Genomic DNA, 13,323 nt, shown 5'->3' with positions numbered 1-13,323 from the left:
GGAGATCTAAATGCACAAGTTGGAATGGAAAGACAAGGAAAGTAAGATGTTGTAGGGCCCTTAAAAATGATTGTTGGAAATACCTGGTTTAGGAAGAAGAACAGTCAGAAGATTACAAGGTATGGTTGGGGAGACAGACGAACAAAGACCATGATTGATTATATAATCATAGAGATAGAACACCGGAAGAACCTTGTAGATGTAACAGCCATGCCTGAAGAAGCCTTTGGTGGAGATCATAGAGTTGTGATAGGAAAATTGAAAGTTGGAAAGATTGAAAAACCCCAATTAAGAAGAGAGAAAAGAATTAAAGTATGGAAGTTGAAGGAGAAAAGCATACAAGAAGAATTTCAAAGGGATATAATACCCTTGGTACCCAGGACAGAGGTGGGGAATGTTGAAGAGGAATAGAAAAGATTTAAGAAAGCACTGGTTGGATGTGCAGAAAAGGTGTGTGGTAGAACATCAGGAAATGTGAAAGACAAAGAAACACACTGGTGGAATGATAGGGTAAAGATTAAAGTGAAGGAAAAGAAAATGGCATGGAAAGCATGGAAAACATCTAAGACTGAAGAAAGTAGAAGAAAATATGTGGAGGCAAAGAATTTGGCCAAGAAAGTAGTGGAGGAAGAAAAGAGGAAAAGCTGGGCCTTATTCACACAGACATTGAGAGGTGATACGCAGGGCAGCAAGAAATTACTGTATGGTATCTTAAGAAACAAAAAGAGAGATCAAGTAAACACCAGATTTGTGAAGGATGAAGGTGGCATAATTTTAACAAAGCCAGAAGAAATAAGAAATAGATGGAGAGAGTATTTTCAGAAGCTGCTGAACATAAGAACGGATGACAGTCATTCAATGGACGACCAGGAAAGGCAATTAGTTGATGAAGAAATGGATAAAGAAATTACAATGAATGAAATTGAAATGGCAGTAAGAAAGATGAAGAATGGAAAAACTGCTGGAATAGATGAAATTTCAGTGGAGATGATAAAAGCAGCTGGAGCTTTAGGCCTGCAGTGGACATATCGGGTTCTCAGGAATGTCTGGGAGAATAAGGAGGTCCCTGAGGATTGGCAAAAAGGAATAATCATCTCAATTTTCAAGAAAGGTGATAAGAAAGTTTTGAAGAACTACAGGGGAATTACTCTAATATCCCATGTTGCTAAGATAATGGAAAGGATACTGGAAAGTAGAATAAGGTTGAGGGTTGAGAAGCAGATACAGGAAAATCAGTTTGGTTTCAGAAGTGGAAGGTCAACAATAGAGCCCATTTTCATTATGAGACAACTAATGGAAAAGCATTGGGAGTACGGGAATTATATGGTGATGACATTCATTGATATTGAAAAGGCATATGACAGTGTCCCTAGGACGAAAGTTTGGGACAGTCTGGTGCAAAAAGGAATTGGACAGGGATTAATAAAAATGATCATGGCATTGTATAAGGAATGTTGTAGTTGCGTGCAAACACAAGTTGGCAGGACAAGTTGGTTCAAAATCACTAGTGGGCTGAGACAGGGAAGTGTTCTATAGCCAATCCTGTTTACAATAGTAATGGATGACATCATGAGAATAGCAAAAGCAGCATATGGAGGGAGAGAAATGAACATGATGTTATTTGCAGATGATATTGTGATTTGGGGAGAAGACGACAGGAAGGTTCAAGAACAGTTGAATGTGGTGAATGGGAAGATTGAAGAATGTGGATTGAAAATAAGTGTAGAAAAGAGTAAAACTAGAGGGGAGAAAGAAGGGAAAGGTCAGATTAGACTTGCAGACAAGCCCCTGGAAGTAGTGGAAACGTTTAAATACCTGGGGAGTGAATTAATGGAGAATGCTCGACTGGATGCTGAGATTAGTAAAAGGATTCAAGCTGGAAGTTGTTTCTATCATAGTGTAAGAAATATGTTATGGGACAAAGATGTGCCAATGGAAGCAAAGGATACTATGTACAAGATGTATTACATACCCATAACAACTTACGGAGCAGAAACTTGGACAATGACCAAGAAGGATGAGAGTCGAATACAGGCAGCCGAATTGAAATTCTTGAGGAGTATGATACAGAAGAGTAGAAGAGACAAAATAACGAATGAGAAAATCCGGGAAGAAATTGGAGTTGAAAAAATGAATGATAGAATAGAGAAGAGCCGACTAAGATGGTTTGGGCACATAAAGCGAATGAGCAACGAAAGAATGCCAAAAAAAAGTGATGGAAATGCAAATCCAAGGAAGGAGAGGCCGTGGATGACCACGATTGAGATGGAAGGATACCATCCAACGCAGCATTATAGAAAGAAACCTGGACTGGGACACAGTGTTGGAGGAGGAGTGGTGGAAAGACTGAAGCAAGTGGAGAGGAACCATATTTGCCCCTACCCGGCTACAGCTGGATAAAGGGAAATGATGATGATGATGATGAGTATGTTTTTTGGCCTCTCCAAAAATGGTTAAAAGTAAGCGGGACATAAAATCAATATTATTATTGTTATTTGTTAGGTACGTTGGCGAGTAAAACATTAGTTATAATTGGATTGTTTTTATCACGTTTTAAACTTATTTCTCTCCAAAAAATACATTTATTGGCCCGAGTTACGAGATATTAAACGATAATGATCTCGCCTGCTATATTAATAGCAACAACCGTGAATGTTTCTCAACTGAAGTATACTAGTTTCCTCATCCCGAGGTGGTGTAGCTCTTTTTACACACACCCCAAGTGGAGGGCAGTTGCATGTACCTTTTTTACTGCTTATCAACCTTCTTGCCATTCTTAAATCTCTGGCAGTACACTACCGGGAATCGAACTCGGGCTTCCGAGAATGGCAGCTAATTGTGCTAACCATTACGCTGGCGGGTATTTTTAACTACAAAACACAGATATATGGCATGACTGATGCCTGTTTGCAATGAATGGTCGGAGATGAAACTATTCACAAATGTGTGTGATGTCATCAGAGCTACAGTAAGGCTTGTACCCACTTCAAAGTAGAATCATTTTTCTCCTCTTCATTTTCTTCGTCTTGAAATTTGTTTTTAAAGTCAAAAACTTCATTATTAGTTCCGTATTTTGAACTGAGATTCACACATAAACAAGGGAATTATAAGGTACCCCTATTCACCCTTGTTTATTCATCTTGAAAAGCCAATATACGAGTAAATACGGTATTTGTAAATATGAAACTCTATACTGTAGTAACAGGCTATTGTACAAAACACTGTTCCCTATCAAAAGGAAGTTGTTAGGGCATTGTTGTCTTTATTTCATTAACATCGAAACACAATTTTGCGCTGTTGGTGTACTGCTACAAAAGACTTTGCCATAAAGTGGAATCATTGTTCTCCTTTGACGAATTATGCTGGAGAGGGAGAAGAGTTTTAATTATTTTAAAATCTTCCTTGTTCTGAAAAGCCAGGGGAGTCTAATACACAAGCATCTGGGGCCTTCTTTAAGTTATTTCCTCCCTAAGAACGCAAGATGGAATCTAATTTTGAGTCAATGTGATAACTTACCTGGGCGAATGTATGGGACTGCTGGACTGGATAGGTGATACGTAGTGGACGCTAGTACCAGGACTCGCCTTACTGCTTTCTCCAAGGAACAGAGGTACTCTCCCTTGAGAAAGCCGACCAGAGCCAGACGCGTTACTGACCACACTGCTGGACGCTCCACCCGAGTGAGGGAACACGCTGGAGGTGCTGTGAGAGGCACACAACACCTGGCACTCCTGAAAAATCAAATGAAGTGCCTAGATATCCGGTCACAAAAACTTCTGACAGGTAGCAAAAGAACTCCATTTACTTGTGTAATTAACATACACTGTTTCTTTTACTAAAAATGTGGCAGTATAAAGACAGCAGTGGGAATAGATTGAAATTTTACACCCACATTGGAGCACTTTAAGTCTTAAGAGTATTAGCTACAATGTTTCTTCATTCTTTCCGACCTTTCTTCGTCAGTTATGGTGAATTGTTTGCGTGTAAAAGTCTCAAGTCTGTTTCTTATTTTATTGTATCAAAAATTATTTTTTGTTGAATAAAATTCTTTTCTACACTGAAACTCGGTTAACCCTTTCGCTTTCAAGCTCTCAGCTGATGGATGTGTGAAAACTGACAGCCATATTTAGCACACTATGCATACACTTCTTTTAAAATTGCATTGAAGGCACACCAATGAAGATATCAACATGAAAGTTGGCAAACTTATAGAATATATCACTTAGTATCACTGCATGTAAGTCATTTCCCTAAACCAAAAGTGTTTAATGTTAAAAAATAATAAATATAGAAGCAAAGTTATAAATTTCAGATTTTGAAAGTTTGGAAGTAATTATAGGAAATAGTATTCACAATCCGAGTTTGTTATTCATGTCAGTAGGAAGGCTATATTATTGTTTACTATCATGGTAAATATCACGATTGTATGTCCATTGCATCCAAGAATAGATTAAAATGTTTAAAGTGATGTAACACTGAAAAATGTCAGCCATTTTTGCATAAAACACACATTTCTTAAATCTAATATAAAAGACTCGCCAACTCTACACTTTCCGATTCGGACAGAGAAACATCACCATCACTTGAATAATTGTCTAGATATTCAGTGATATCATCGTCAGCTAAATGAACACACTTCCCCATGTCGCGTGCGATAAATAACTAGGCCTAACCTAAATGAACTATATCTTACACTTCACTATCACTATGCACCTAATTACCTAAGAAAACTATTTCAATAATGAACTAACAAGTAAACTAAATATATTGCCTATGATACAGGCTAATTTCACTATATAATCACGAATGAAAACAGAGAAAAATGAACGCAAGTTTGCTGCCAACCACGATGTAAACAAGACACGGAACTCCAGTGAGCACATGTTTCAGACCTCAAGAATAACGATAAATACAGTTAGCCGGCAGTTCCCGCGGAGTATAACGTGAGATAAAACTGTACTCTTCTTATTCCGTGCAAAAAAAAAAGGTATTTGGTGCGTAAATAATGAAATAATTATAATAAAGGCGGATAACAACGGATCGTTACCCTGACAGTTTTTGCAGGACCCGTGAGTACCGATAGATCGTTACCTTGAAAGCCAAAGGGTTAAGAAGTTCCTACATAAGAAGTGTGATATTCTTGGTCCCTTGATCGGTTGCATTAAGATATACGTCAATTTTTCCCATTTAAAGTGCTCTGTTGTAAATATATTTCCCGGTTAAGCAGTTCAAATTTTAGAGCCCCTTGAGATAGAAAACGTCCGCTCAAAGCAGCTCGTGGTTAGAACCCTCCAGTCTCCGCGCAAGTTGAACCCTTTGTTAGACCGTTTGCGTCTGTCATGGAGCCGTAACACAAGGATGAGGGCACATGAAATAAAATTCTTGCGGGGAAATAAATTGTTTACATTTAGATGTGCTAGTGTAGCTACTACACCTTTATCACTTGCACTTAATACCCCAATACTTCCCCCATGCACTCATTTCTGCAACTATGAACCTGCGTTTCTTTTTTTTTTTTTCATTAACTATAACATGAAGAGGACTAAAGCAGCAAAATAAACTCAATACCAGCTTGTACATGCGGTACTCGCGAAACAGCCAGAAACTACGCACGTTGCCGTGACAACCAGTAGGAAAGCACGGATGATAATAGGCTTACGACAGTGTGGCCAGACAGTTGGTATGGGACACAAGAAGGGAAAAAAATTCTTTTTTTTTTTTTTTTTGCTAGGGGCTTTACATCGCACCGACACAGATAGGTCTTATGGCGACGATGGGATAGGAAAGGCCTAGGAGTTGGAAGGAAGCGGCCGTGGCCTTAATAAAGGTACAGCCCCAGCATTTGCCTGGTGTGAAAATGGGAAACCACGGAAAACCACAAGAAGGAAAAAAACAAGTTAACAGAGTGGAAGGCAAATGATAAAAGCTATGTACAAAAATTGTGTTAAAAGTGTGAAGACTAGTATAGGAAAAACAAAATGGTTTAAAGTTGAAACTGGTCTCCGACAGGGAAGTGTACTATCCCTCATACTATTCATTACAGTCATAGATGAAATTCATAGAACATTAAACAAGAGATTGGGAAGATAGGCAACAAAAGCATGTTGTTTGCAGATGATGTACTGAAATGCGGTGATGATGAAACAGAAGTGCAAAAACAAGTAGATGTATTGGGTTGAAAGTAAGCACAGAGGAAAGTAAAACAACAGTGATGACAAAGGGAAGGTAGGAAGAAAGGAAGAGGAAAGATAAAACTGAATGGTAAAATTCGGGAAGTGGTTAAATTTTCAAGTACTTGGGAAGTGTGATCACAGAAGATGGAAAGATAACCGAGGAAATTGGAAAATGAATACAACAAACCAACAGCTTCTACCAGAGTGTAAGGGGTATTTTGTGGAATCAAGATGTCCCGAAGAAATGTAAGAAAGTATTATGTTCAACCTATCAGAAACCCATACTAACCTACGCAGCTGGATCGTGGAATATAAAACGAGAGGAGAGTAGAATACAGGCAGCGGAGATGAAATTCCTAAAATGTATCGAGGGGAAGACCAGAAAGGATAGAAACAACAAAGCTAAAGTGGTATGGGCATATGATGAGAATGAGAGAAGAGAGAGTGCCAAAAAAAGCTTTTTCGGAGAAGTTAACAGGAAAGAGACCAGGAGGAAGACCCTGAAAGAGGTGGACAGTTTCAGTGTGGCAGTGCATAGAGAAGAGGGGAGGAAGACCAGAAGATGAACTTAAAAAACAGGTGAAGAGTGGTGGAGAGACAGGCAGCGATGGAGGTCCTTGATTCACAACCCGACCCGGGAAGCTGGAAACGGGAAATGAAGATAATAATGCTAAAATACAATGACGTGTTGTGATAATAAACTACGCTTGAAAGAGTAGCTTTGATAGTCTAATGTTCAACATTTCTTTATGACACTAATCTTGATGTTCACACATATACTCATTCATTCAATCCATTGTTATAATGTTGACTCAGTTATTTTAAATTTTAAAAGTCTTAATGCTGAATATTTTATAAAATCTGCATCACTAGGAGGTTTGGTAATAAAAAATTATGTATCTCAATAAGCTTGTGCGATGAGATATGTGCGAGTCGCATGTTTTGAACAATAAATTTAATATCTTCTTAAGCTTAGCTCAGGGTCAAGTTGTTGGGTTTGATGTCCCATTAACTAATGTGCGAATGTTATCCTCTTCATAATCACGTTCTGTTGGACAGATAATTTGCTGTCTTGGCCTGTCATTTGTGCGCTTGTCAGGAGCACCCGACAAAATGGATAGGTCCAAGGAGTCCCAGACCAAGGATTTTAACTTTCATTACTTAAGTGCTATGGCTTGGGAGATGGGTGAAAGACCTGCATCAGGCCTCTGCAGATGCCATGCGGCATTATTATTATTATTAATATTGTCAGGGCCGTACCCAGGTACTTTTTCGAAGGGGGTTAGGACGGGGGAGGGGGGCTTCTCAAAACAAAAACTATAGAAACAAACCTTTTTTACTTTCAAATAAATTTTACAAAAACAAAAGTTTGAGGTTTAGAGCAGTGCCTTTTACAACTCAATGGGTGAAGTATAAAGGTAAATTTATAGCGGTCCGGCGGGCAGAACACGTGCATGCAGTGCGACGGAAAGATAGAGGTTTCACTCCAAGTATTAAAAATATTTAAAGGTTTAATTCATTTTTTAAAATCTTCTAGTGGCTCGAGAACATAAAGTATATGTTTATTGAACTTGATTTTTATGGTGCATAATTTACTAATAATATAAAAAACAAACAATCTGTATATCACATTTCCATTTATGTTTCCAGTAAATTTGTTTAATGTTTAAAGATGGCACAATTCACTTGTTTACTTTGCAAATGCTTGTTTTTATATTTCTAATTTATTGTAGGCTATTTCAAAACCCCTGTGTTATCAAGTGCACTCCCATTTCGCCCATCTGGGTACAGCCTCGATTAATATTATTATTATTTAAGTTTGTTTGGGCCGGCCCGAGGACTATGGTACTTGTGTGTTGTCAATGTTTGCTGCTGCTATCTTCTCTGTACCTTGCATTCCTAGGATCATAGCCTGCCTGCACTGTTGTTTATTTCTGTAAGGAGCGTTAGGAAGAGTCTGCTTTTGATAGTTGAACGGTAGTTACTTCTGGTTTTCTTTATTATTATTCTTAATAGGTTCGTCACGACCCCTGAGGATCACAAGTGACTTGTTCGGTACGTCTTCTTTCATCCCAATACCTCTTCACTCTCTCGCTCCTCCTCTTTCTCTCGGCTTCCGTGATCTGAATCTGGATCCTGATGTCTGTCCATCTGTGACCTTCCACGAGCTTTCTGTATTTGGTCCTATCCTGTACTGTCATCAGTGGATATTTTTCCTTTATGCCAATAGTCTCCCAATCTTCTCTGACTTCCTTCATCCACTTATATCCAGTTAAGCAGGTTGCATTCCATATCTTCTTCATCAGCCTACTGTCATCCATCCTCATGTGATGTCCAACAAATCCTAACCTTCTCTTTCTTATCACACTCGCATATACAGTAGAACCTCGATAATTCGAAATTGGTTAATTCTCGTTCCCAGAAACGTGAGATACAGTTTTGTGTGTTATTTAAATTGTTTAATTCGAAATACGGATAATTTGTAATTCGAAGTACACTGTCGGCCCCATTACCGAAATTCAGACTTTTAATTCGAAACTGCCTTTACATTTTAAGACAATAGTATGTTACAGGGTAATTTCAACTCGAAATTTATCGGCGTCTTAATAGAATGCGTGTTCTGGGACGTGGAGGGGTACCGTAGCTCTCCGCATTTACACTCACTTCGGTGGGTCTACAGTGCGCTTCATGATTACTAAGTTGAATGAATTCGGAATTCTTTTGTATTCAACCTTTTAAGGAACGCCGTAATATCACGCAACAGGCAGCGTGCCGAAAAACAGAATCCGCAAACACTGGCAATGTCGACAGTTGACGAAAAACGTGGCTCGTATAATAAATTCGTAGCCACCGAACAATATTGCAATTGCCGGTGAAACTGCATTGCTTTATTTTAATGCAAACCCAAACGGTCTTATGGTTTTAAAGGAGAAAGTGCCAGCCGGAGAATCGTAAAAAGAGTGGGGGACGACGGTCATTGTAGTGCGCTGCAATGCACATGAAAGCTAGAAACTTTATCCCCTCGTCATGGGAAAGTTCGATAAGCCACAATGTTTTAAAGGCGTCGGGCACTTCCCATGCCAGTACAAAGCATCTAAAAATACAAACAGTACAGAAATCTAAAAAATAATGCATTTGCACAGGGGGACCACCATAATTTATCCTCGTCTTTCAATAGGGATGTATAGAACTAGCACCGATAGAGCGCACTGCTGTTGCACTGGGTAAGCGCAATGCGCTCTTCATCTGTCTCCTGTGTACACATGCCGCTAAATATCCACGAATTTAAGTTGCTTAAACTGTTATTTTCGTGACTATGTCGAGCTGTTGCAGTGTTCCTCTTTGAAAAAATTAGAGAAGCCCATTTTCGTTTCACCAGTTTCCACAAAATAAAGAAATGAGGAAGAAATGGATACATGCTCTTAGAAGAAAAATTTCGGTGAGAAGAATCTGACCGAAAATATTAAAGTGTGTTCCCATTATTTTCAACCCGGTGACTTCAAGAAAATTTTGTTGGGTAAGTACGATTCACGAAGGGAAATAATTCCTATTTTCTACCTATAAACTGATTAGGCAATTTGATAACTACCACCGGATTTATGCATTTGTATTTAAAGGTGAGACCGGATTACCACATTAAGCCTACAATATCGGAATATGCAGAAATCAACTCCCTTGAAGTACGGGAAGAAATCGTGAATATACCCGAAGATGTGAATGTTACATTTGTGACTCCCATTTTCAAAGACATCAGCACTCAAAAAATACAACAGGTAATTTGGTTGTTGAGCAAACAATGCGTAATCCTGATGCCATATTGCGCTATACAGGGTGTAGACGTCGAACATTGTAATTTGGTGTTTGCTGTTCTGGGAGAAAACAGATACAATTTACTGATACAGTAAAACCTCGTTAATTCGAAGTCGTTGGGACTCAAAAATCGGACTTCGAATTACGTGATTTCGAATTAACCGCCAATTCGCAATTCAGAAGTACCAACCCTTGCCGCGTTACAAAAGGCCCGTTACTGCATGCAGTTAACCTTGATTCACAGTTTATACCTTTCAAATGCCATGAAAAAAGAACTTTTTCAAAAATGTATTCAAGAAGGTGCATTTACAGTATTCAAATAATGCACTCGGATATCTCACTGGTAAACATAACCTCACGCAACGAACGAAAGAAAGAAGAAAAGGCACGATTCAAAGACGAGGAGAAATCTATGCTCGCTCCCATGTGCAAGTGCTTTATTAATTGGATTACTATACTGTATGCATTTTAGATGCCTTGTATTTACACAGAAAGTACCCGATGCCCTTAAAATCGAACTTTCCTATGACTCTATCCTTGTACGATTTCCCGCCATGGCACTTTTCTCGTACTTCAGAAATGTAAACACTTGCCGCGTCACGAAGTATTGTAAGATCCATTAATACATGCAATCACCTCAATTCACAGTTTAAACCTTTCCAATGCCAAGGAAAAAACTATTTCCAAAATGTATCCAACAAGGTGCATTTACAATGTTCAAATAATGCATTTGGATAAATCACTGACAAACATAACCTCACGCAACGAAAGAAAAAAAACACGCACAATTCAAAGACGAGGATAAATTATGCCGGTTCCCCTGTGCAAATGCATTATTTTTTGGATTTCTTTACTGTTTGCATTTTTATTATAGATGCTTTGTACTGGCATGGAAAGTGCCCAACGTTAAAACATCGTGGCTTATCGAAGTTTCCTAAGACGAGGGGATAAAGTATCTCGCTTCCATGTGCATTGCAACGCACTACTATGACCCCCATCCCTCACACTGTACAATTTCCCGGCTGGCAATTCTCCTTCAAAACCATTAGACCGTTTGGGCTCGCATTAAAATAAAGCAATGCAGTTTCACCGGCAATGACAATATTGTTCGGTGCCTACGAATTTATTATATTTGCCACGTTTTTTCGTCAACTGTCGGCATCGCCAGTGTTCGCGGATTCTGTTTTCCCGCACACAGTCTGTTGTGTGATATTACGGCATTCCTTAAAAGATTGAACACAAAAGAATTCCAATTTCATTCAACTTAGCAATCATGAAGCGCACTGTAGATCCACCGAAGTGAGTGTAAGTGCAGAAAGCTACCCCTCCACGTTCCGGAACGTGCGTTCTATTATGACGCGGAGCGGATAAATTTCGAGTTGAAATTACTCTGTAACGTACTATTGTTTTAAAATGCAAAGGCAGTTTCGAATTAAAAGTCTGAATTTCGGTAATGGGGCCGACATTGTACTTTGAATTACGAATTATCCGTATTTCGAATAAAACAATTGAAATAACATGCAAAACTGTATCTCATGTGTCCGGGAACGAGAGCTTCTTCGAATTAGGCGGGATTTTGAATTAACCGATTTCGAATTATCGAGGTTCTACTGTATTCCCTCTTGAACCCAGACTGTGTTTCTTCTTGACAGTTATGAATCTAAGGACCAACAAATCTGACAAAGAACTAGGCCATAACTTCGGAATCCACGAAACTACTGTTGGGATAATATTTAATTTTTGGATTGATTTCATGTACTGCCAATTTAAAGAGTTGAACATGTGGCCTGATAGGGAAAAAGTCCTTGAAAACATCCCCCTTGCTTTTAGACAGAAATATCCCTCGACTAGAGTTATAACTGGTGCAACTGAGATTATAATAGCAAAACTTGTTCCAAGGGCAAACATTCCACTTTAATAGGGCTAACTATCCTCAACCGTTTGTGTTACAGGTGAACTATGTAATGCGAGTGGAATGTATTTTTTTTTTAAGACCTTGTTTGAAAAATACGATATGATGTTTTATTTTTATTGACTTAACCTGTACTGTATAATGTTGTAACATAGGCATTTGTAAATAGTAGAATTCTGTCTATAGTTCCTGGAAAGATCCAGAAAGTTACATAACTTTTGTACAGGATGTGTTACTTTGTTGGTATGTGTTCTAGAAGGTGTGTTCTGTCTATTCTGGAAAAATACGATTTTCGCGATCATGCGTATTCTAGAATGTTAGTCAAAGTTCGCGATCGAAAGTAAGGTTGTGATTGGTGAGTCTAGGTGGCGATAGGGAACATGTGCACGCTGATTGGTTGCCTCCAAGGCCAGTAATTCCTATATATAGTGAGCGAGGCAGTCTTCGAATTAATTCTGTATCCTGAATTCTGTCGGTCTCGATTTATCTGACTGCGAGCAGCCTATCTGGTTGAAGTCCCCCGGCTTCCGAGATGGCACTCTCCTCGGGTAAGCACTCTTGAATTCCGTTCCTGCTAAAATTTCTGTAATGTTCCGATTTGCTTTTCATACAGGAGTCTGCCCTAACCTCGCCTAGATTCACCAAATTAGTTACTTATGACGCCTTAGTTTTTCAGCTGGACTTACCTGTTCGTTTCCGAGGCATTCTCATTTCTTGTTTCACTAAAATATGTATACAGTAAAACCTCGTTAATTCGAAGTCGTTGGGACTCAAAAATTGGACTTCGAATTACGTGATTTCGAATTAACCGCCAATTCGCAATTCAGAAGTACCAATCCTTGCCGCGTTACAAAATATTCTAAGGCCCGTTACTGCATGCAGTTAACCTTGATTCACAGTTTATACCTTTCAAATGCCATGAAAAAAGAACTATTTCCAAAATGTATCCAAGAAGGTGCATTTACAGTATTCAAATAATGCACTCGGATATCTGATTACTAAACATAACCTCACGCAACGAAAGAAAGGAAAAAAGAGCACGATTCGAAGACGAGGAGAAATCTATGCTGTCTCCCATGTGAAAGTGCTTTATTAATTGGATTCAGGGGCGTATATAAGGGGGGGGGGGCCAGGGGGCCTGGGCCCCCCCCCGAAAAATGTATAAGCCTTGAAGAACAGGACCAAAATGATGGGAATTTTCGATCGTTGTTGAGATACCGAGCCAACAGTTAGCTGTTTATGTGCCATACCTGGACGATTTTTGTAACTAACTAAAAGAACGCTTTGAATCTCACAAGGAAATAGTTGCATCCTTACAAAACATCCTTCCACAATTGTGTATCATAACAGATTTCGGTTCACTGGAGGCTGCTTTTAGTTTCTACGAAGGAGATCTGTCACATAAAGAGATTGTGCAAAGTGAGTTTA

General features: G+C 38.9%; 1 protein-coding gene across 2 annotated transcripts in view; it reads right to left on the bottom strand.

Annotated features, from left to right (window-relative positions):
- Positions 1–13,323, bottom strand: part of shtd (shattered) — a 786,765-nt gene that overhangs the window by 706,495 nt on the left and 66,947 nt on the right. For both annotated transcript variants that reach the window (XM_067155551.2, XM_068229717.1), the window contains exon 7: positions 3,517–3,731. In XM_067155551.2, the coding sequence (XP_067011652.2) occupies positions 3,517–3,731 (215 nt within the window). The remainder of the gene's footprint in view (positions 1–3,516; positions 3,732–13,323) is intronic.

This window comes from Anabrus simplex, chromosome 11 (genome assembly GCF_040414725.1).
Source record: "Anabrus simplex isolate iqAnaSimp1 chromosome 11, ASM4041472v1, whole genome shotgun sequence".
Taxonomy (NCBI): domain Eukaryota; kingdom Metazoa; phylum Arthropoda; class Insecta; order Orthoptera; family Tettigoniidae; genus Anabrus; species Anabrus simplex.
Note: the sequence above shows the minus strand (reverse complement) of the source record. Positions and strands in the feature narration are given on the sequence as shown.